This window comes from Phyllobates terribilis, unplaced genomic scaffold (assembly GCF_046119375.1).
Source record: "Phyllobates terribilis strain yellow unplaced genomic scaffold, ASM4611937v1 Scaffold_13__5_contigs__length_258822181, whole genome shotgun sequence".
NCBI classification, from domain to species: Eukaryota; Metazoa; Chordata; class Amphibia; order Anura; family Dendrobatidae; genus Phyllobates; species Phyllobates terribilis.
The window spans coordinates 30,854,635-30,875,086 of NW_027362773.1; the positions used below are offsets into that span (position 1 = coordinate 30,854,635).

Below are 20,452 nucleotides of genomic sequence, written 5' to 3' on the forward strand. Positions count from 1 at the left end.
TATTGTAGCTTGTTGCTATGGATGTTACTGTTTGTTGCTAGGGATATTGTAGCTTGTTCCTATAAATGTTGCTGTATGTTGCTAGTGATATCGTAGCTTGTTGCTATGGATGTTGCTAGTGATATTGCAGCTTGTTGCTACTGATGCTGCTGTATGTTGCTATGGATATTGTAGCTTGTTGCTATGGATGTTGTATGTTGCTAGGGATATTGCGGCTTGTTGCTGTTTGTTGCTAGGGATATTGCAGCTTGTTGCTATGGATGTTGCTATATGTTGCTAGGGATATTGCAGCTTGTGCTATGGATATTGTAGCTTGTTGCTACAGATGTTCCTGTTTGTTGCTAGGGATATTGCAGCTTGTTGCTATGGATGTTGCTGTATGTTGCTAGGGATATTGCAGCTTGTTGCTTGGATGTTGTAGGTTGCTAGGGATATTGCAGCTTGTTGCTGTTTGTTGCTAGGGATATTGCAACTTGTTACTATGGATGTTGCTGTATGTTGCTAGGTATATTGCAGCTTGTTGCTGTATGTTGCTAGGGATTTTGTAGCATGTTTCTATGGATGTTGCTGTTCGTTGCTAGGGATATTATAGCATGTTGCCATGGATGTTGCTGTTTGTTGCTAGGGATATTGTAGCTTGTTGCTATGTATGTTAATGTATGTTGCTAGGCATATTGCAGCTTGTTGCTACGGAAGTTGCTGTATGTTACTAGGGATATTGCCGCTTGTTGCTATGGATGTTGCTGCATGTTGCTAGGGATATTGTAGCTTGTTTCTATGGATGTTGCTGTTTGTTGCTATGGATATTGTAGCTTGTTGCTATGGATATTACTGTTGCTAGGGATATTGTAGCTTGTTGCTATAGATGTATTTCGCTAGGGATATTGCAGCTTGTTGCTGTTTGTTGCTAAGGATATTGCAGCTTGTTACTATGGATGTTACTGTATGTTGCTAGGGATATTGTAGCTTGTTGCTACTGATGTACCTGCTTGTTGCTATGGATATTGTAGCATGTTGCTATGGATGTTGTTGTTTGTTGCTAGAGATAGTGTAGCTTGTTGGGATGAATGTTGCTGTATGTTGCTAGGGATATTGCAGCTTCTTGTTAGGGATGTTGCTGTATCTTGCTAGGGATATTGTAGCTTGTTGCTATGGATGTTGTATGTTGCTAGGGATATTGTAGCTTGTTGCTGTTTGTTACTAGGGATATTGCAGCTTGTTGCTACGGATGTTGCAGTATGTTGCTAGGGATATTGCAGCTTGTTGCTACGGATGTTGCTGTATGTTGCTAGGGATATTGTAGCATGTTTCTATGGATGTTGCTGTTTGTTGCTAGGGATATTGTAGCTTGTGGCTATGGATGTTAATGTATGTTGCTAGGCATATTGCAGTTTGTTGCGATGGATGTTGCTGTATGTTGCTAAGGATATTGCAGCTTGTTTTAGGAATATTACAGCTAGGGATATTGCAGCTTGTTGCTATGGATGTTGCTGTATATTGCTAGGGACATTGCAGCTTGTTGCTGTGGATGTTATATGTTGCTAGAGATATTGCAGCTTGTTGCTGTTTGTTGCTAGGGATTTTGTAGCTTGTTGCTACAGATGTTCCTGTTGCTAGGGAAATTGCATCTTGTTAATATGGATGTTGCTGTTTGTTGCTATGTATATTCTAGCTTGTTGCTACGGATGTGATTGTATGATGCTAGGTATGTTGTAGCTTGTTGCTAAGAATATTGCTGTCTGTTTCTAGAGATATTGCAGCTTGTTAACGGATATTGCAGTCTGTTTCTAGGGATATTGTCGTTTGTTGCTATGGATGCTGCTGTATGTTGCTAGAGATATTGCAGCTTGTTGCTTCTGATGTTCCTGTTTGTTGCTAGGGATATTGTAACATGTTGCTGTTTGTTGCTAAGGATATTGTAGCTTGTTGCTATGGATATTGCTGTATGTTGCTAGGGATATTGTAACATGTTGCTGTTTGTTGCTAAGGATATTGTAGCTTGTTGCTATGGATATTGCTGTATGTTGCTAGGGATATTGCAGCTTGTTGCTAAGGATGTGGCTGTATGTTGCTAGGGAAATTGTAGCTTGTTGCTACGGATGCGACTGTATGATGCTAGGGATATTGTAGCTTCTTTCTACGGATATTGCAGTCTGTTTCTAGGGATATTGTCGTTTGTTGCTACGGATGTTGCTGTTTGTTGCTAGAGATATTGTAGCTTGTTGCTACTGCATGATGTTGGGGATATTGCAGCTTGTTGCTACAGATATTGCAGTCTGTTTCTAGGGATATTGTCGTTTGTTGCTACGGATATTATAGTCTGTTGCTTGGAATATTGTTTGTTGCTAGGGATATTGTAGTCTAACACATACAATGAAGTAAGCCAATGTTGTGTATTCACTGGAATATGAAAACTATTAATATGATACACAACTACACTGCTCAAAAAAATAAAGGGAACACTTAAACAACAGAATATAACTCCAAGTGAATCAAACTTCTGTGAAATCAAACTGTCCACTTAGGAAGCAACACTGATTGACAATCAATTTCACATGCTGTTGTGCAAATGGAATAGACAATAGATGGAAATTATTGGCAATTATCCAGACACCCTCAATAAAGGAGTGGTTCTGCAGGTGGGGACCACAGACCACATCTCAGTACCAATGCTTTCTGGCTGATGTTTTTGTCACTTTTGAATGTGTTACGGGTTCTTGTGGTGGAACCTCTGTGCTTCGGTGTAAGGAGGGGCATAACTAAGTGCCTACTCGGACCGACCCAGGTCACACAGCGGCTTAGTCGACTCCGTGAACCAGGGAGGGACTGGGCAGGTGAACCAAGTGCCACTCTGGGACCGACCTTGTGTGAGAGCAGGTGACTCCCACGGGTCAGATGACGGGAACTGACCGGTACAGCGGCTGAGCATGCCTGGAAAGCTGGCGGGTGGTCCGGGTAGATAAGCTGACAGGTACGACTGATAGCCAGACTGGTGTTCCTGGTAGGCAAGTTGACGGGCACGGCAGGTAACTGGCAGGTGCTCAAGGTAGGCAGGCTGGCAGGTTACTGGTAGGTGCTCCGGGTATGCAGGCTGGCGGGCACGGCAGGTTACTGGCAGGTGCTCCAGGTAGGCAGGCCGGCGGCGGGCACAACAGGTAACTGGCAGGTGCTCTGGGTAGGCAGGCTGGCGGGCACGACAGGTAACTGGCAGGTGCTCCGGGTAGACAGGCTGGCGGGCATGGCAGGTAACTGGCAGGTGCTCCAGGTAGGCAGGCTGGCGGGAATGGCAGGTAACAGACTGGCGGACGGGACTGTTAGACAGACTGGCGGGCTGGACTGTTAGACAGACTGGCGGGCTGGACTGTTAGACAGACTGGCGGGCAGGACTGACAAGCAGCGGGACCCGAGGGCTGAGGAAAGTGTTAGCACACAAAACAACAACCTTGCATATGCACCTCCATTTTGGAGGAGGTGCCTTATATAGGAGAAGTCCTCCGGCCATTGGCCGGAGACTCTTTAGGGCTGCTCGCGCGGCCCCTTCAAGAGGGAGGGAGCGCGCGTGCCCTAAGCACAGTGCCCCGGAAGGTACGCGCCACAGCAGCATCAGGGGCTCAGGAAGATGCCGGACCGGGACCGCGGCGGTGATGGGAACGGCGTCTCTGCCCGGCAGGAGGCAGAGACACCGATGCTACAGTACCCCCCCCCCCTTTACGCCCCCTCTTCTTTAGGCCCGCAAGAATTTTTTTAAGAAGATGAGGGGCATGAATGTTCTCCCTGGGTTCCCAAGCCCTCTCCTCCAGGCCAAACCCCTTCCAATCCACAAGAAAGAAGGTCTTTCCTCTTACCCTCTTGGTGCCCAAAATGTTTTCTACCTCAAAGACGTCCTCAGCGGAGACTGGAGCTGGGGTGGTACCTGGATCGTCAGAGAAGGAATTAAGAACAACTGATTTGAGGAGGGATACATGAAAGGAGTTGGGAATCCGTAAGGTAACCGGGAGTTTCAGCTTGTAAGCCACGGGATTGATTTGGTTCAGAACCTCGAACGGACCGATGAACCGCGGACCCAACTTATAAGAAGGTATCTTGAGACAGACATATTTGGAGGAAAGCCAGACCTTGTTTTCCGGATGGAATTGAGGCTGATCCAGACGTCTCTAATCAGCATGTTTCTTCATCCGCTCGGAGGACAGAAGAAGCGCAGATCTAGTGTCTTCCCAAATAGCCGAAAATTCACTGATGAGGGATTCCGCGGCAGGATTGTCCACAGAAGAGACGGGAAACTTAATCCGGGGGTGTCGACCATAGACCACAAAAAATGGGGATTTAGTAGAAGACTCGCTCTCATGGTTGTTATAGGAGAACTCGGCCCAGGGCAGGAGCACAACCCAATCGCTATGGTGAGCGTTGACAAAGTGCAGAGGAAAGCTGGTAAGGATCTGGTTGATACGTTCCTCTTGACCATTGGACTGAGGATGATAAGCAGAAGAGAAATCCAAAGAGACATCCAGCAGCTTGCACGTAGCTCTCCAGAAGCGCAAAGTGAACTGAACTCCGCGATCTGAGACAATGTGGAGGGGTAGGCCGTGAAGACCGAAGATGTGATGGATGAAGTCCTTAGCCAGCACAGATGCCGATGGAAGACCAGGCAGAGGGATGAAATGGGCCATCTTAGAAAAGCAGTCAGCGACCACCCAAATGACAATACAACTGGCAGAAACAGGGAGATCCATGATGAAGTCCATTGCAATGTGTTGCCACGGAGCGGAAGGCACAGAAAGAGGACGTAGACGACCGGCTGGAAGGTGCATGGGAACCTTGTTACGGGCACAAGAGGAACAAGCCGCAAAAAAGTCCGCAACATCCTTGCGCAGGGAAAGCCACCAGTAATGTGGGGCAACGAGCAGAAAGGTCTTCCTCTGGCCAGCATGACCGGCTAGTTTGGATGAATGGCCCCAGAGTAGAACCTTCTTCTGATCCGGAACCGCTACAAAGGTCTTACCGAGTGGAAGATGAGAAAGGTCAAACGTAGCAATAGTCATTACTTTGGAGGGGTCAATGATATATAGAGGCTCCTCCTCTTGGTCGGAAGACAGGAATAAGCGGGATAAAGCGTCAGCTTTAATGTTCTTGTCCGCCGGGCGGTAGTGCAGAGTGAAACAGAATCGAGCAAAGAATAGAGACCACCTGGCCTGATGCGGATTTAGTCTTTGGGCTTTCTGCAAATAAGCGAGGTTCTTATGGTCAGTGTAGATGACCACCGGGTGCAGAGCCTCCTCAAGCTAGTAGTGCCACTCCTCCAGCGCTAACTTGATGGCCAGCAATTCTCAATCACCTATAGAGTAGTTGCGTTCGGACGAGGAGAAGAGCTTGGAGAAGAATCCGCAGGTCACCATTCGCCTGGACAAGGATTTCTGGGTGAGTACTGCTCCGGCCCTGAAGGAGGACGCATCAACCTCCAGGAAAAACTGCTTGTTGCAATCCGGACGGTGTAGCACAGGAGCGGAGGAGAAGGCTTGTTTAAGGTAGACGAAGGCCTTCTCTGCTTCGGAAGTCCATTCCCTGGGATTTGCTCCTTTACGGGTGAGCGCAGAGATGGGAGCAGTCCGTGAGGAGAAATGAGGAATGAAGAGGCGGTAATAGTTTGCGAAGCCCAGGTATCGCTGAATCGCCTTCAACCCCTCCGGTCGGGGCCACTTTAAGACAGCAGACACCTTCTCAGAGATAATATAGCCCAGGAACAGCAGAGAGGTCTGCTCAAAAAGGGGCATTTCTCGTATTTAGCGTATAGGCGATTCTTCCGGAGCCTCAGCAGAACCCGACGAACATCCCTCTGGTGTGAGGGCCGATCCGGAGAGAAAACCAAGATATCGTCCAGGTACACCACCACGCAAGAATACAGGAGATCTCGGAAGATGTCGTTGACCAGCTCCTGGAAGACGACTGAGCATTACAGAGACCAAAGGGCATCACGTGGTATTCGTAATCACCTTCCCAGTTATTGAATGCCGTCTTCCACTTGTCTCCCTGGCGAATCCAGACCAAATTGTACGCCCCACAAAGATCGAGCTTGGTGAAGATCTTCGCGCCTTTAAGGCGGTCAAACAGCTCCGAGATGAGAGGTAGGGGGTACTTATTTTTGATGGTGATCTGGTTAAGGCCCCTGTAATCGATACAGGGACATAGAGAGCCGTCTTTCTTCTTGATGAAGAAGAATCCTGCTCCAGCCGGAAAGGAGGATTTCTGGATAAATCCACTAGCAAGATTCTCCTCTATGTACTTAGACATGGCACGGGTCTCGGCCAGCTACAAAGGGTAGATTCGCCCACGGGGAGGAGAAGCACCAGGTACCAGGTCTATGGGGCAATCATACGGCCTATGAGGTGGTAGTGTCTCAGCCTTCTTTTTGTCAAAGACATCCGCATAGGACCAGTAGGGCACCAGCAGACCAGGTAGGTTAGCCTGGAGTAGACGGGGGTCGAGGAGGATGAACCCGAACCAAACAGGACTCGTGGTATTTCTGACCCCAATGGAGCACTTCACCAGATCTCCAATTCAGGACGGGCTCATGTCTTTGTAACCAGGGTAGACCAAGCAAGAAGGAGTGAGAGAGACCGGACAGCACATGAAAGGAGATCTTCTCCAAGTGCAGCATTCCCACCTGAAGGGTTACAGGCTCAGTGACAAGCAAGATGGTCTCCGGGAGAAGCTTCCCATCCACAGAGGCAACCGCCAACGGTTCAGCCAGATGTACGGTAGGAATCTGGAAACGGTCCACGACGGCCTGTTGAATCAGATTCCCAGCGGCTCCAGAATCCTGGTGGGCTGTCGCGAAGAAGCGGGTCTCACCACTGAAAATGGAAACAGACAAAGTCAAAGACGGAGAGGGTTTACTCTTGCCTAGGACGACCTCTCCGAGCAGTCCTAGACACTGGAGTTTCCCGGCCTCACCGGACAGGAACGGATCAGATGCTCTATACTGCAACAGTAGAAGCAACTTCCCTCGGCTCGGCGTGTCTCCAGACGAGACTTGATCATCTTGGTTTGGTCAATTTGCTTAGACTCAGGCGAACATGCCCTGTGAATTGCTGGTTGCGTGGCTGGCTTTTGGAATGTAGGAGCGAGACGCGGAAATGTTCTCTCCCGGGTAGTCTCCTTAGCATGTTCCAGAAAACGGATGTCAATCCGGGTAGCTAATGACACCAGGTCGTCCAGGGTGGAAGGGATGTCACGACTGGCTAGCTCATCCTTGATCCGTCCGGAAAGACCTTCCCAAAAGGTGGACACCAGGGCCTCATTGTTCCAGGCAAGTTCAGATGGGAGGGTTCGGAAACGTATGGCATACTGGCCCACAGTGAGACTCCCTTTGCGGAGACGGAGAAGTGAGGAGGCAGTAGGAGATTTTCTTCCGGCTCATCGAAGACCTTCCGGAAGGCAGCGAGGAAAGCCAGAAGATCGGACACCAGGGGTTCCCCTCTTTCCCACAGAGGGTTTAGCCATGCCAATGCCTCCCCGGTGAAGTGAGACATGATGAACGCCACCTTGGCCCGGTCGGAGGTGAACTGATGTGCCAGGAGTTCGAAGTGCAGCATTCACGGATTAATGAAGCCCCAACATAAGATGGGGTCACCACCAAAACGTGGAGGCGCAGAGAGCCGGGGTCCAAAGCAGGGTACCCCAGCGCCACTGGGTTGAGATGCCTCCGGAGCGGGTGCCGCTCGGTTAGAGACGGAAACAGTAGGGGTGGACAGCTTGTCCAGGCGGGAGTTGACTGTCCGCCGATAGGACAAGATGGTATCCTGTTGGGATCTCTGTCGAGAGACCTCTTGATGCAGGTCAGAGGGCGAAGGAGCCTGGGGGACACCGGGTTCCATGGCCTGTGCAAACTGTTACGGGTCCGAGTGGTGGAACCTCTGTGCTTCGGTGCAAGGAGGGACCCGAGGGGTGTAACTAAGTGCCTACTCAAAATGACCTCCAGCAGGCCACAGATGTGCATGTGTCTGCACAAACGGTTAGAAACCAACTCCATGAGGGTGGTATGAGGGCCAGACGTCCACTGATGGCGGTTGCGCTCTCAGCCCAACACCGTGCAGGACGCTTGGCATTCGCCACAGAACACCAGGATTGGCAAAGTCGCCACTGGCACCCTGTACTTTTCACAGATGAAAGCAGGTTCACACTGAGCACATGTGACAGATGTGACAGAGTCTGGAAACGCCGTTTAGAGCGATCTGCTGCCTGCAACATCCTTCAGCATGACCGGTTTGGCAATGGATCAGTAATGGTGTCGGGTGGCATTTCTTTGGAGGGCCGCACAGCCCTCCATGTGCTCGCCAGAGGTAGCCTGACTGCCATTAGATACCGAGATGAGATCCTCAGACCCCTTGTGAGACCATATGCTTGTGAGGTTGGCTCTGGGTTCCTCCTAATGCAGGACAATGCCAGACCTCATGTGGCTGGAGTGTGTCAGCAGTTCCTGCAAGATGAAGGCATTGAAGCTATGGACTGGCCCACCCGTTCCCCAGACCTGACTCCGATTGAGCACATCTGGGACATCATGTCTCGCTCCATCCACTAATGTCACGTTGCACCACAGATTGTCCAGGAGTTGGCGGATGCTTTAGTCCAGGTCTGGGAGGAGATCCCACAGGAGACCATCCGCAACCTCATCAGGAGCATGCCCAGGCGTTGTAGGGAGGTCATACAGGCACGTGGAGGCCACACATAATATTGAGCCTCATTTTGACTTGTTTTAAGGACATTACATCAAAGTTGCCTCTAGTGTGTTTTTCCACTTTAATTTTGGGGGTGACTCCAAATCCAGGCCTCCATTGGTTAATAAATTTGATTTCCATTGATGGTTTTTGTGTGATTTTGTTGTCAGCAGATTCAACTTTGTACAGAACAAAGTATTCAATGAGAATATTTCATTAATTCAGATCTATGATGTGTTATTTGAGTGTTCCCTTTATTTTTTTGAGCAGTGTATATACAGTGGGTACGGAAAGTATTCAGACCCCTTTAAATTTTTCACTCTTTGTTTCATTGCAGCCATGTGGTCAATTCTAAAGAGTTATTTTTTTCTCATTAAAGTACACTCTGCACCCCATCTTAACTGAAAAAAACAGAAATGTAGAAATTTTTGCAAATTTATTGAAAAAGAAAAACTGAAATATCACATGGATATGAAATCTATGTACAGTTGAACCCAGAAGTTTACATAGACTATATAAAAAGACACATATGAATGTTTTTCTCAATATCTGACATGAAATCAGAATAAACCTTTCCTGTTTTAGGTCAATTAGGATTATCATAATTTTTAATATTTGCGAAATGCCAGAATAATGAGAGAGAGAGAGAGAGACAGAGAGAGAGAGAATGTTTTAAGGCATTTTTATTGTTTACTGCAAAGTCAAAAGTTTACATACACTAAGATTACTATGCCTTTAAACAATTCTCGACTGCCCATATGATGATGTAATGTGTTTGGAAGCGTCTGATAGATTTTTTGGCGACATCTGAGTTAATTAGAGACACACGTGTGGATGTATTTTAATGCACACCTGAAACACACTGCTTCTTTGTGTAGCATCATGGGAAAGTCTAAAGAAATCATCCAAGATATCAGAAAGAGAATTGTGGACTTGCACAAGTCTGTCTCATCCTTGGGTACAATTTCAAGATACCTGAAGGTGCCTCGTTCATCTGTACAAACAATTATATGCAAGTACAAACATGATGGGAATGTCCAGCCATCACACCGCTCAGGAAGGAGACGATGTGTCCCAGAGATGAACGTGCTTTGGTCCGACATGTGCATATCAACCCAAGGACAAAAGCAAAAAACCTTGTGAAGATGACGGCGGAAGCTGGTAAGATTGTGTCAATATCCACAGTGAAAGGAGTACTGTATCAACATGGACTGAAAGGCCACTCTGCCAGGAAGAAACCATTACTCCAAAAGAAACATAAAAAAGTCAGATTAATGCTTGTAAATGCACACAGGAATATAGACCTTAATTTTTGGAGACATGTCGTGTGGTCTGATGAAACTAAAATTGAACTTTTTTGGCATCATGACCATCATTACGTTTGGAGGAAAAAGAGAGAAGCTTGGAAGCCTAAGAACACCATCCCAACTGTGAAACACGGGGGTGGCAGCATCATTTTGTGGGGTTGTTTTCCTGCAGGAGGGACTGGTGCACTTCACAAAATAGATGGCATTATGAGAAAAGAAGATTATGTGGCAATAATGAAGCAACATCTCAAGATATCAGCCAGGAAGTTAAAGCTTGGGCGGAAATGGGTCTTCCAAATGGACAATGACCAGAAGCATACTGCCAAAATGGTAACAAAGTGGCTTAAGGATAACAAAGTCAATGTTTTGGAGTGGCCATCACAAAGCCCTGATCTCAATCCTATTGAAAATGTATGGGCAAAGCTGAAAAGGCAGGTGCGAGCAAGGCGACCTACAAACCTGGATCAGTTACACCAGTTGTGTCAGGAGGAATGGGCCCAAATTCCGACCAACTATTGTGAGAAGCTTGTGGAAGGATATCCCAAACGTTTGACCCAAGTCATTCAGTTTAAGGGCAATGGTACCAAATACTAATGAAATGTATGTAAACTTCTGACTTTGCAGTAAGTAATAAAAATACCTTAAAGCATTCTCTCTCTCTCTCATTATTCTGGCATTTGACAAATATTAAAAATGATGGTAATCCTAATTGACCTAAAACTGGAAAGGTTTATTCTGATTTCTTGTCAGATATTGAGAAAAACATGCATGTGTGTCTTTTTATATAGCGTATGTAAACTTCTGGTTTCAACTGTATTAATGTTAACCCATTTATAATATGATGTAATAACCCTACCTCCTGTCAATTTTATTCTTGTTGAGTTTTTCCTTGCTGATTTTATTCTTTACAATTTGTTAATTAATAAAAGTAGAATTTTATAAATATACTTTTGTATCATATTTATAAGTTGGATATTGCAGTCTGTTGCTGAAGATGTTGTTAGTTGCTGCAGATATTTCACCTTGTTGCTAGGGATATTAGAGGTTGTTGCTAGGGATATTTCAACTTATTGCTAGGGATATTGCAGGCTGTTGCTAGGGATATTTCAACTTATTGCTAGGGATATTGCAGGCTGTTGCTAGGGATTTTGCAGCCTGTTGCTAGGGATTTTTCAGCCTGTTGCTATGGATATTTCAGCTTGTTGCTAGGGATTTTTCAGCTTGTAAATAGGGATATTGCAGCCTGTTGCTAGGAATATTGCTATTTGTTGCTGCAGATATTTCATCTTGTTGCTAGGGATATTTCAGCTTGTAATAGGGATATTGCAGGCTGTTGCTAGGGATATTTCAACTTGTTGCTAGGGATATTGCAGCCTGTTGCAGGGGATATGGCAGCCTGTTGCTAAGGATATTGCAGCCTGTTGTTAGGGATATTTCAGCTTGTTGCTAGGGATATTTCAGCTTCTTGATAGGCACATTGCAGCCTGTTGCTATGGATATTTCAGCTTGTTGCTAGGGATATTTCAACTTGTAAATAGGGATAGTGCAGCCTGTTGCTAGGGATATTGCAGCCTATTGCTAGAGATATTTCAGCTTGTAAATAAAGATATTGCAGCCTGTTGCTAGGGATATTGCAGCCTATTGCTATGGATATTGCAGCCTATTGCTATGGATATTGCAGCTTTTTGCTATGGATATTGCAGCCTGTTGCTAGGGATATTGCAGCTTGTAATAGGGATATTGCAGGCTGTTGCTAGGGATATTTCAACTTGTTGCTAGGGATATTGCAGCCTGTTGAGGGGATATGGCAGCCTGTTGCTAAGGATATTGCAGCCTGTTGTTAGGGATATTTCAGCTTGTTGCTAGGGATATTTCAGCTTCTTGATAGGCACATTGCAGCCTGTTGCTATGGATATTTCAGCTTGTTGCTAGGGATATTTCAACTTGTAAATAGGGATAGTGCAGCCTGTTGCTAGGGATATTGCAGCCTATTGCTAGAGATATTTCAGCTTGTAAATAAAGATATTGCAGCCTGTTGCTAGGGATATTGCAGCCTATTGCTAGGGATATTGCAGCTTTTTGCTATGGATATTGCAGCCTGTTGCTAGGGATATTGCAGCCTGTTGCTAGGGATAGTGTAGCCTGTTGCTAGGGATATTGCAGGCTATTCTGGCTGATGTAAGGAGCAGCTGAGTGAATGTAGGAGCCTTCTGTTCTATCAGATATGTACATTAGATGCAGAATTACTCTTCTTTTCCTATACTGAATAGTCCGTAAGCCGGTGGCCAGATCTGCTCTAAGGCAGTTCTTCCACTCGCCACCATTAACCATGTGTTGTCTGTCCTGCAGGGTCTGGCAGGAGTCCGTCTCCCTAAAAGAATTACAGAGGAAAGGCGTCTGCTTACTGAAGCTGCAGGTAGCAAATCAGAGCACGGGACTGTACGGACGTCTTCTCGTCACCTTTACACCCCGGAAGTATGGCGCCGAGGCCGTGCTACCTACTAACCGCTTTGGCTCAGGTATCTTCTGCATAACACTCTTATCTAGCCTAGTTCAGATGCGCAGAATTCTGAAAAAGAAATAGATATTTCGGAATTTATACTGAATCAGGGCGGCTCTGTTCACATTTGTGTTCGGAGTTCAGGTTTTTTTAATGCCATTCCTTTATTCTGATCCTCTCAAGTTGCATTTCAAAGTAATCCAACAACCCTGTGGTGATGTAAGTGGAATTCGCACTTTTATGTGTTTGTCTGTTTTTTTATAGTTTGCCACTGTGGGCAGTGTTTAGGGTTTCCAAACATTTTCACTTGATTAATTTGCAACTTTTTCAAAATTTGTCACAATTTTCACCCAGTCTCCCGTCCCTGGAGTGATTTTATGCAGGACTGAATTTTTGGCGCAATTTTTGCAACATTTCAGCAAAACCTGTGACTTTTTGCTTTACAAAGACGCAAAACAAGTTAAAGACAAAAATAAAGAGCATGTCTGATTTTGCACAAAATTCATGACCCTGCTCGCCATTTTGATTAATACACTCCCTATACTTTATACATAGAACCCATTCAGCTCTTTGTATAAATCGATCAGGGAAGCAGACATGATAATAAGTCATCACTGCTTTATGTGTGGGGTGTCTGATTACATTTTAGAACGTCACTGCAGAGTAATATGCAGACCGCCCAGAAATATTAAGTCTATGAATGGTCTGCTAATAGTCAAATGGGTAGTCACAAGTTATTAACTTGCTTTAGTTAGTTAGACAGCATGAAAATAAGCAAGTGTGCAATTGATTTGCTTTTTCTATCTGCTGTCATTCACCTGCTATGAGAGCTTTTGTCTTTCATAGTGTACAGCTCGATTCCATGAAACTCGACCCCTAATGCCTGGCCCAGAGTGCTCAGTATTTACATTCCAGGAGAGGAGTTAACTCTTAACATATCAGTCAGCTTTCTATAGCCCATTCATTTCTATACAGAAGTTAGCTGGTCACCTCTCTCCCATCCCTCCCAGCATCTGACAGAGCTGTTTTTATCAGTCCTGTAGAATTACAATCCATGGCACCCAGCGTCACGGCTCTCACTTTCCTGAGCCATATGCTTGCTTAAATGCCCTATTATCTCTTTGTGTAAATATAGTTATAGCCGTGTAGACTCCAGAACAACCACTGATAGCTGAATGTGTTACAGCAAAACTTGTGCTGAGCTTTATAGTTCTACTAAGGCCATGGCCCCACTATCAGTATTTGGTCAGTATTCGGTCAGTATTTTTTTTCCAGAGTGGAAGCCAAAACCAGGTGAGGAACAATCAGAGAAAAGGTATAATAGAAACAAGTCACCAATTCTGCATTTATCACCCACTCCTGGTTTTGGCTCCCACTCCTGAGAAAAAATACTGACCGAATACCGATAGGGGGGCCGTGGCCTAATACTACAGCTCTGCGGTCACTAAATTAGGAGAGCCCATCCTGCCAGAAGCCAGGAAGTAAGGAGACTGCATAGCTCTGAGGAGGTGCTCAACAGACAATTTAACATCTGTAGAAATCTGTCATGCTGTTATTACTTCCATGCATATCAACATATAAAAAGTATATCTGGCTCCATTTCTTCTTTAATCTTTTCTGCAGGTGATATTGTTGGACTGTACGACTCTTGTTCCCCAAAAGAAGCTATTGCTACAGGGATTGTGTCCGGCATTACACAGAAGATTATCAGTGTGGCCTTTGATGAAGCTAATAGTGATATGTTAAATCTGGGCAGCGAGGCCAACTACAGGCTCCTGAAATTAGCCAATGATGTCACCTATAGAAGGATTAAAAAGTAAGAGAGGGTGGGATTGTTTTTAAAGGGTAGTTCCATAGTTTCTTCTGGAAAGTGTTTTTCAGGCTCTAAATAATGATTCCACGAACAACATCTATCAGTGATCACAGTCCATTGCTCATAATACAATTCACCAATATAATATTTTTTATTATGGCTCCAAACAAGCATTTACCTTTTTACAAATCGGATAATTTTTTATTAACCAGGTGTGTTTTGCTGCAGGGCTTTGACTGCTTTGAGTCAGTATCACTGTGGACCCGCCAGTGACCTAATAGATGTCCTCTTCTGTTCTTCTCAACCCAATAGCATCAGACCACCAGGTAAGATTATCTTGTTGACAGGTTGTGGAAAAAAAACGCCACATGCTTTTTCTGTTGCCAGACGTTACTTTAAAGGGAATCTGTCAACCCCCCAGCACTTATCTGACCTCTAATATGGGCATACAGGTGATAGAAATGTAAATCTATACCTACCTGTATGCCTCATATTAGAGGTCTTGTTACTGTGAAATGTCTTTTTATTCAATCAAGTTTCTGATGTGTTCCAGTCCTGGGGCACTGAAGAAATCCTCGCCTCCTGTAGTAGTTATAATGTTTCCCCCCTCCCCTGCACCTCACAGTGCCCTGTGATGATCAGGTGCAGCAGCCAAATCCAGGCACTGTGACATGCAGGGGAGTGGAAAGACATTTCACAGCAACAAGACCTCTAATATGAGGCATACAGGTAGGTATAGATTTACATTTCTATCACCTGTATGCCCATATTAGAGGTCAGATAAGTGCCGGGGGGTGATAGATTCCCTTTAAAGCGTGACCGTCATTTTAATTTCAAAAATCAATAATACACTTAAAAATACGAACATTTGTAATGTATCTTAGCAGAGAAATCTGCTTCTTTCTCCTTCAGGACTGATCATTCATTCTCAAAATTGTCATTCCTTGGGTAAAATCTGTATTTTATATTATAAAGTTTTTGCTTTTATATGTACTACTGATTTATAAAATGAAAACATCAATGGTTATTCTTTAAAGTCTGTGTTAAAATATTACTCACACTACAGAAAAGTATTTTGGATTGTTATGTTTTTGTGGTTTATTTTTTGGATGGTTGGTGTTTTTTTCCAGCATGGTCTGAGATGATGGTGTTTCTAGTTATGGAACTTACAAATTAATCCAAGAAAAAACTCCAATTAAAACCACTTGTATCATATGAAAAAATAATCTGACATTTTTTTCCCATTCCTTTTAAAATTAAAAAAAAAAAAAAACCACTGTATAAAAGAGTTCTGATGGAATGCTTATTACAGTAAAATGCAAAATACATGCATAAATGAATATTATAATCGTGCATAATACATGCATAGATTAATATTATAATACACGCATAATACTTGCATAAATTAATATTATAATCTTGCATAATACAGTAAAAAGGATAAATACATCCAACACTAAAGATACAAATTGATGGGGGAGCCAACAAAGGTGCCCCATAACAAAAGATACCAAGTACAATCAATGTGATTTGTTATTATTATTTATTATTAGAGCACCATTGATTCCATGGTGCTACACATGTAATGAGGGTTTGCATAAAAAATACAGATAAAAATAACAATGAACAGTAACAGTCGGGTACAGAGGGTAGAGGACCTTGCCATCATGGGCTTACAGTGTACTGGGTAATGGGGAAGGAGACATTAAGGTGGGGAGGTTGCAACATCTCCAGTGGTGGTGAGGTGGCAGCAGGGTATTGCAGTTTGTAGGTTTTCTTGTAGGGATGAGTTTTCAGGTTACATCTGAAGGTTTCACTTGTTCTGATATGTTGAGGCACCGAATTGCAGAGGAAGGGGAATGCTCAGGAAAAATCTTGGAGGCGAATGGGTGAGGAACGTACAAGAGCAGAGGACAGAAGGAAGTCTTGTGAGGGCCGGAGATTACATGTGGGGAGGTATTGCGAGATTTGTTTGGAGATACATGGAGGAGACAGATTATGGCCTTGTAGGTCAGTGTTAGTATTTTAAGCTGAATTCCCTGGGGAATTGAAAGCAAATAAAGGGATTGGTAGAGGCAGAGGAGTAGCAAAGTTAGAGGTGAATTAAAGAGGCAACGAAGATGAGGACAGACTGGAGAGGTGCGAGAGTCTTAGCAACGATGCCATAGAGGAAGATATTGCAGTAGTCCAGGTGGGAGATGATGATGGCATCCACTAACAGTTTAGCAGATTCAGGGTCGAGGAAAGGGCAAATTCTGGAAATATTTTTCAGTTAGATCGGCAGTAGATGGTAAGAGCTTGAAAGTGTGGTTTTAAGAACTGGGCAGAGTCAACAGTTACACCGAGCCAGTAGACTTCCAGTACAGGGGAAACTGTATAATGTAATTTATTGTTATAGAGAGGTTTGGTAGGGAGAGTTGAGTGAGACAGGGGAAAGATGATGAGTTTGGTTTGTTCACATTCAGTTTTAGAAAGCGTGATGAGAAGAAGGAGGCTATGGCTGATAGATACTCTGGGATTCTGGACAGAAGAGAGGTGACATCTGGACCAGAGAGGTAAATCTGAGAATCATCAGCGTACAGGTGGACCAGGAAGCCATAGAACTTTGAGTTGTTCCAGGCCAAATGTATAGATGTAGAAGAGCGGGGGTCCCAGGAGAGAGCACTGAGGGACACCAACAGAGAAGATGGGATGAAGAGGTATTATGGAAATGGGAGAAGCTACATGTGCAGTTAGTGAAGAAGAGAAGACATTGTGAATTAGTGACGTAGAGGTTGGGTCAAGGTTGGGTGTGATGACTGTGTGGTGCCCCTGCGGGTTCAGTCGCCACAGAGGTACTGCATCTCACCCAGAGGTGTGGTATCTCACTCTCAGTTAAGGATGGAGTACTGCCCGGGACCCTAACACCTGCATCCAACACACCACTCCAGGCCAGCAGGGGGGGCAAGATGCCTCTGGTCCTGCTGAGCCCCTTCCCTGGCTGGAGTGGGGGGAACCAAGTGAGGGGGAACCATGTAGTGGATGTGGGTGGAGGACGTAGATCAGGGGAGCACTTCAGTAGCAGTATAAAATGGGAAGCCATCTTAGAAAGACAAGCCAGTCAGAGGAGGAAAGTGAGGGGAGCAGAGGCTCTGCAGGAGCTCTGCTCCAGAGGCGGGCCTAGCCAGTGAGGCCCAGGACTGAAAGAGGAGAGGGAGCAGAAGAAGGGCTCCAGGAACAGAAGGGATCCCAGGGGTACGGGCAGTGCTGGAGGCCACCCGTACACCCGAATCTGCCAGGCGGTGGAGGGATCAAGCCGCAGAGGGGACCGGCCCCTTAACTAGTGGAGAGCTACAAGGTTCAGCTAGGAACCGGAGGCTGCTGTACTTGCAGGGTGCAGTGGCCACATCCACAACTATATCGCTGAGAAGGTGGCCACAGAGGGTCCAGGGGACTGCAGGTCGCCCGACAAAACCCGAGGCTACCGGATTGGGACACTGGTTGCGAGGCGCAGGGCAGGAGGGTGAGAGCCAGCGCAGGAAGACGACTGAGAAAGGCACACAGAAAGGGGTCCCGTTAAGTGCTCCTGAATTATCTGGGGGATTGCTGAACCCCTGCCTGGTGAACGCAGTGCGATGTGGGAGGCTGTAAGCTGGACAACCTGAGGAACTTAACAACTGTGAGTAAACTCGGAAGACTGCACCCCACTGTCTCTGTGATTATTGTCTGCGCCATCACCCCCTGCACTACAATGCCCAGCACAACCTATAACATCTACACTGCCCTGGAGCTAAGCTCTACCTGTGGAGAGCCACACCATCCCTGCTGCAGTAACATCAGCTCCAGGGGACCTGCTCCGCAGCGGCGGCTCCCTTTAGCCGCATACCACAGGTGGCGTCACGAACTTTGTATATAAATGCCCTGTAAATAAACCCCTTTTTATTGACCGCCCTGGGTCACGGACCGGGTCACCGCCACTGTGACATCTCCCAGCATCTACCGGCCCAGCACCGGGTACCCCACGGCCCAGGGGGTGCGTCATCTTCATGTTTGTAAGTTTGAAGGGAAGACACCAGAGGTTAGTGATAAGTTGAAGAGATGGATTAAAGCACTAATTGAAGGTCAGGTGAGAAATCAATGGGATAATGAATCTTTGGTGAACGCCAGAAGGATATCTAAAAAGAGTTCCCAGAGTATAATAAACCCCATCAAACTTAGATCACCAACTAGCCTATAGTGATGTAGGTAGAGTTCAGTGCAGGTCTATCAAAGGGAAAGACCCTGATGAAAGGCAGAATGGCTGAGTTTGTTTATAGTCCTCTGCCATGGAGATAAATGCGTCAGCATAGCATCTGTAGACCCAAAAGCAAATGCTGAGTGTAGGGGGTGTTTCATATTTAATGTTGCTTATGGATGATAACATTCGATTGAGTTGCGATTTGGTAGCAGACATTGATGTAAAGGTGGTTATAAGACTTGTTTTCTCTTTTGAAGAGGTTTAGGAATTATGGAGCCTTTAAGTTTTGCAGACTTCTTCATTTATTATTTTCTCCATGTGAAATGTGCAGAAAAATGGCAGGATTTTTGTGGTTTCACTGAGAATTCACAGTGAATTTTCTTCTGTGGAAAGTCCCCATCAGAAAGGCTATATGGGAAAATCTCATTCTACATTAGAACTCATTCCTGGTTTTGGAAAAAACAAAAAAAAGACCCTTATTAAAGAGACCTATTAGACTGTGGATTCATGGTAAAGAGTGATGTCTAATCTTCTTCTGCAGGAGTACAAAGCTTCCCTGCCTCCTTACTCGTTGGCGGGTAATTTGCTTCTACTTGATTGACATTTCAAGACCGCAGCATTGTTGCACCTTTGGCCGGAACTGTGTGTTCCTCTGGTGGTGCACAGGAAAAGCTGCCTCATATAAAAGTTTGGGCACCCCTGGCCAAAATTACTGTTATTGTGAACAATTAAGCACGTTGAAGATGAAATGTTCTCTAAAAGGCCTAAAGTTAAACATGATACATTTCCTTTGTATTTTAGGGATTAAATATATATATTCTCATCTTTTACATTTTAACAACTGCAAAAAGGAAAATGGGCTGAAGCAAAAATGTGGGCACCCAGTAGCACCCCCTTTTGAAAGGATCACAACTTGTAAACGCTTTTTGTAGCCAGACAAGAGTGTTTCAGTTCTTGTTTGAGGGATTTTCATCCATTCTTCCTTGGAAAATTCTTCCAGTTCTGTGAAATTCCTCGGTCATCTTGCATGCACTGCTATTTTGAGGTCTAGCCAAAGATTTTCAATGATGTTCAGATCAGGGGACTGTGAGGGTCATTGTAGCACCTTCAGCTTAAGCCTTTTGAGGTAGTCTGTTGTGGATTTTGATGTGTGTTTAGGATTATTATCCATTTGTAGAAGCCATCCTCTTTTCAACTTTAGCTTTTTTACATATGGTGTTATGTTTGCATCAAGAATTTGTTGAAATTTCATTGAGTCCATTCTTCCATCTACCCATGAAATGTTCCCCGTGCCATTGGCTGCAACACAACCCCAAAGCATGACTGATCCACCCCCATGCTTAATGGTTGGTGAGATATTCTTTTCCTGAAATTCTGTGACCTTTTTTTCTCCACACATACCTTTGATCATTGTGGCCAAAGAATTCTATTTTAACCTCATCGGTCCACAGGACTTTTTTCTAAATTGCATCAGGCTTGTTTAGATGTTCTTTTGCATACTTCTGATGCTGAATTTCATGATGAGGATGCAGCAGAGGTTTTCTTCTGGTGACTCTTCCATGAAGGCCATATTTGTGCAGGTGTCTCTGAACAGTAGAACAATGTACCACAACTCCAGAGTCTGCTAAATCTTTCTGAAGGTTTTTTGCAGTCAAGCGGGGGTTCTGGTTTGGCTCTCTAGCAATCCTGCGAGCAGCTCTCACTGAAATTTTGCTTGGTCTTCCAGACCTTATCTTGACCTCCACTGTTCCTGTTAACTGCCATTTCTTAATTACATTTTGAACTGAAGCAACTTGAAAAAAAATTGGAAATTGTTTTTCTACAACCATGGTATGAATTTAACCGCCTTTTCAATGACTTTGCTCATATGCTATTAGTTTTGGGTAGAAAAACTCGCTGAGAGGT

The 20,452-nt window shown here is 45.1% G+C and overlaps 1 protein-coding gene across 1 annotated transcript in view; it reads left to right on the plus strand.

Moving 5' to 3' along the window:
- The window catches only part of IGHMBP2 (immunoglobulin mu DNA binding protein 2), a 90,730-nt gene that overhangs the window by 1,818 nt on the left and 68,460 nt on the right, over positions 1 to 20,452 (plus strand). Inside the window, exons 2-4 of the mRNA XM_073658042.1 lie at positions 12,368 to 12,537; positions 14,142 to 14,334; positions 14,560 to 14,657. Of these exons, the coding sequence (XP_073514143.1) occupies positions 12,368 to 12,537; positions 14,142 to 14,334; positions 14,560 to 14,657 (461 nt within the window). The remainder of the gene's footprint in view (positions 1 to 12,367; positions 12,538 to 14,141; positions 14,335 to 14,559; positions 14,658 to 20,452) is intronic.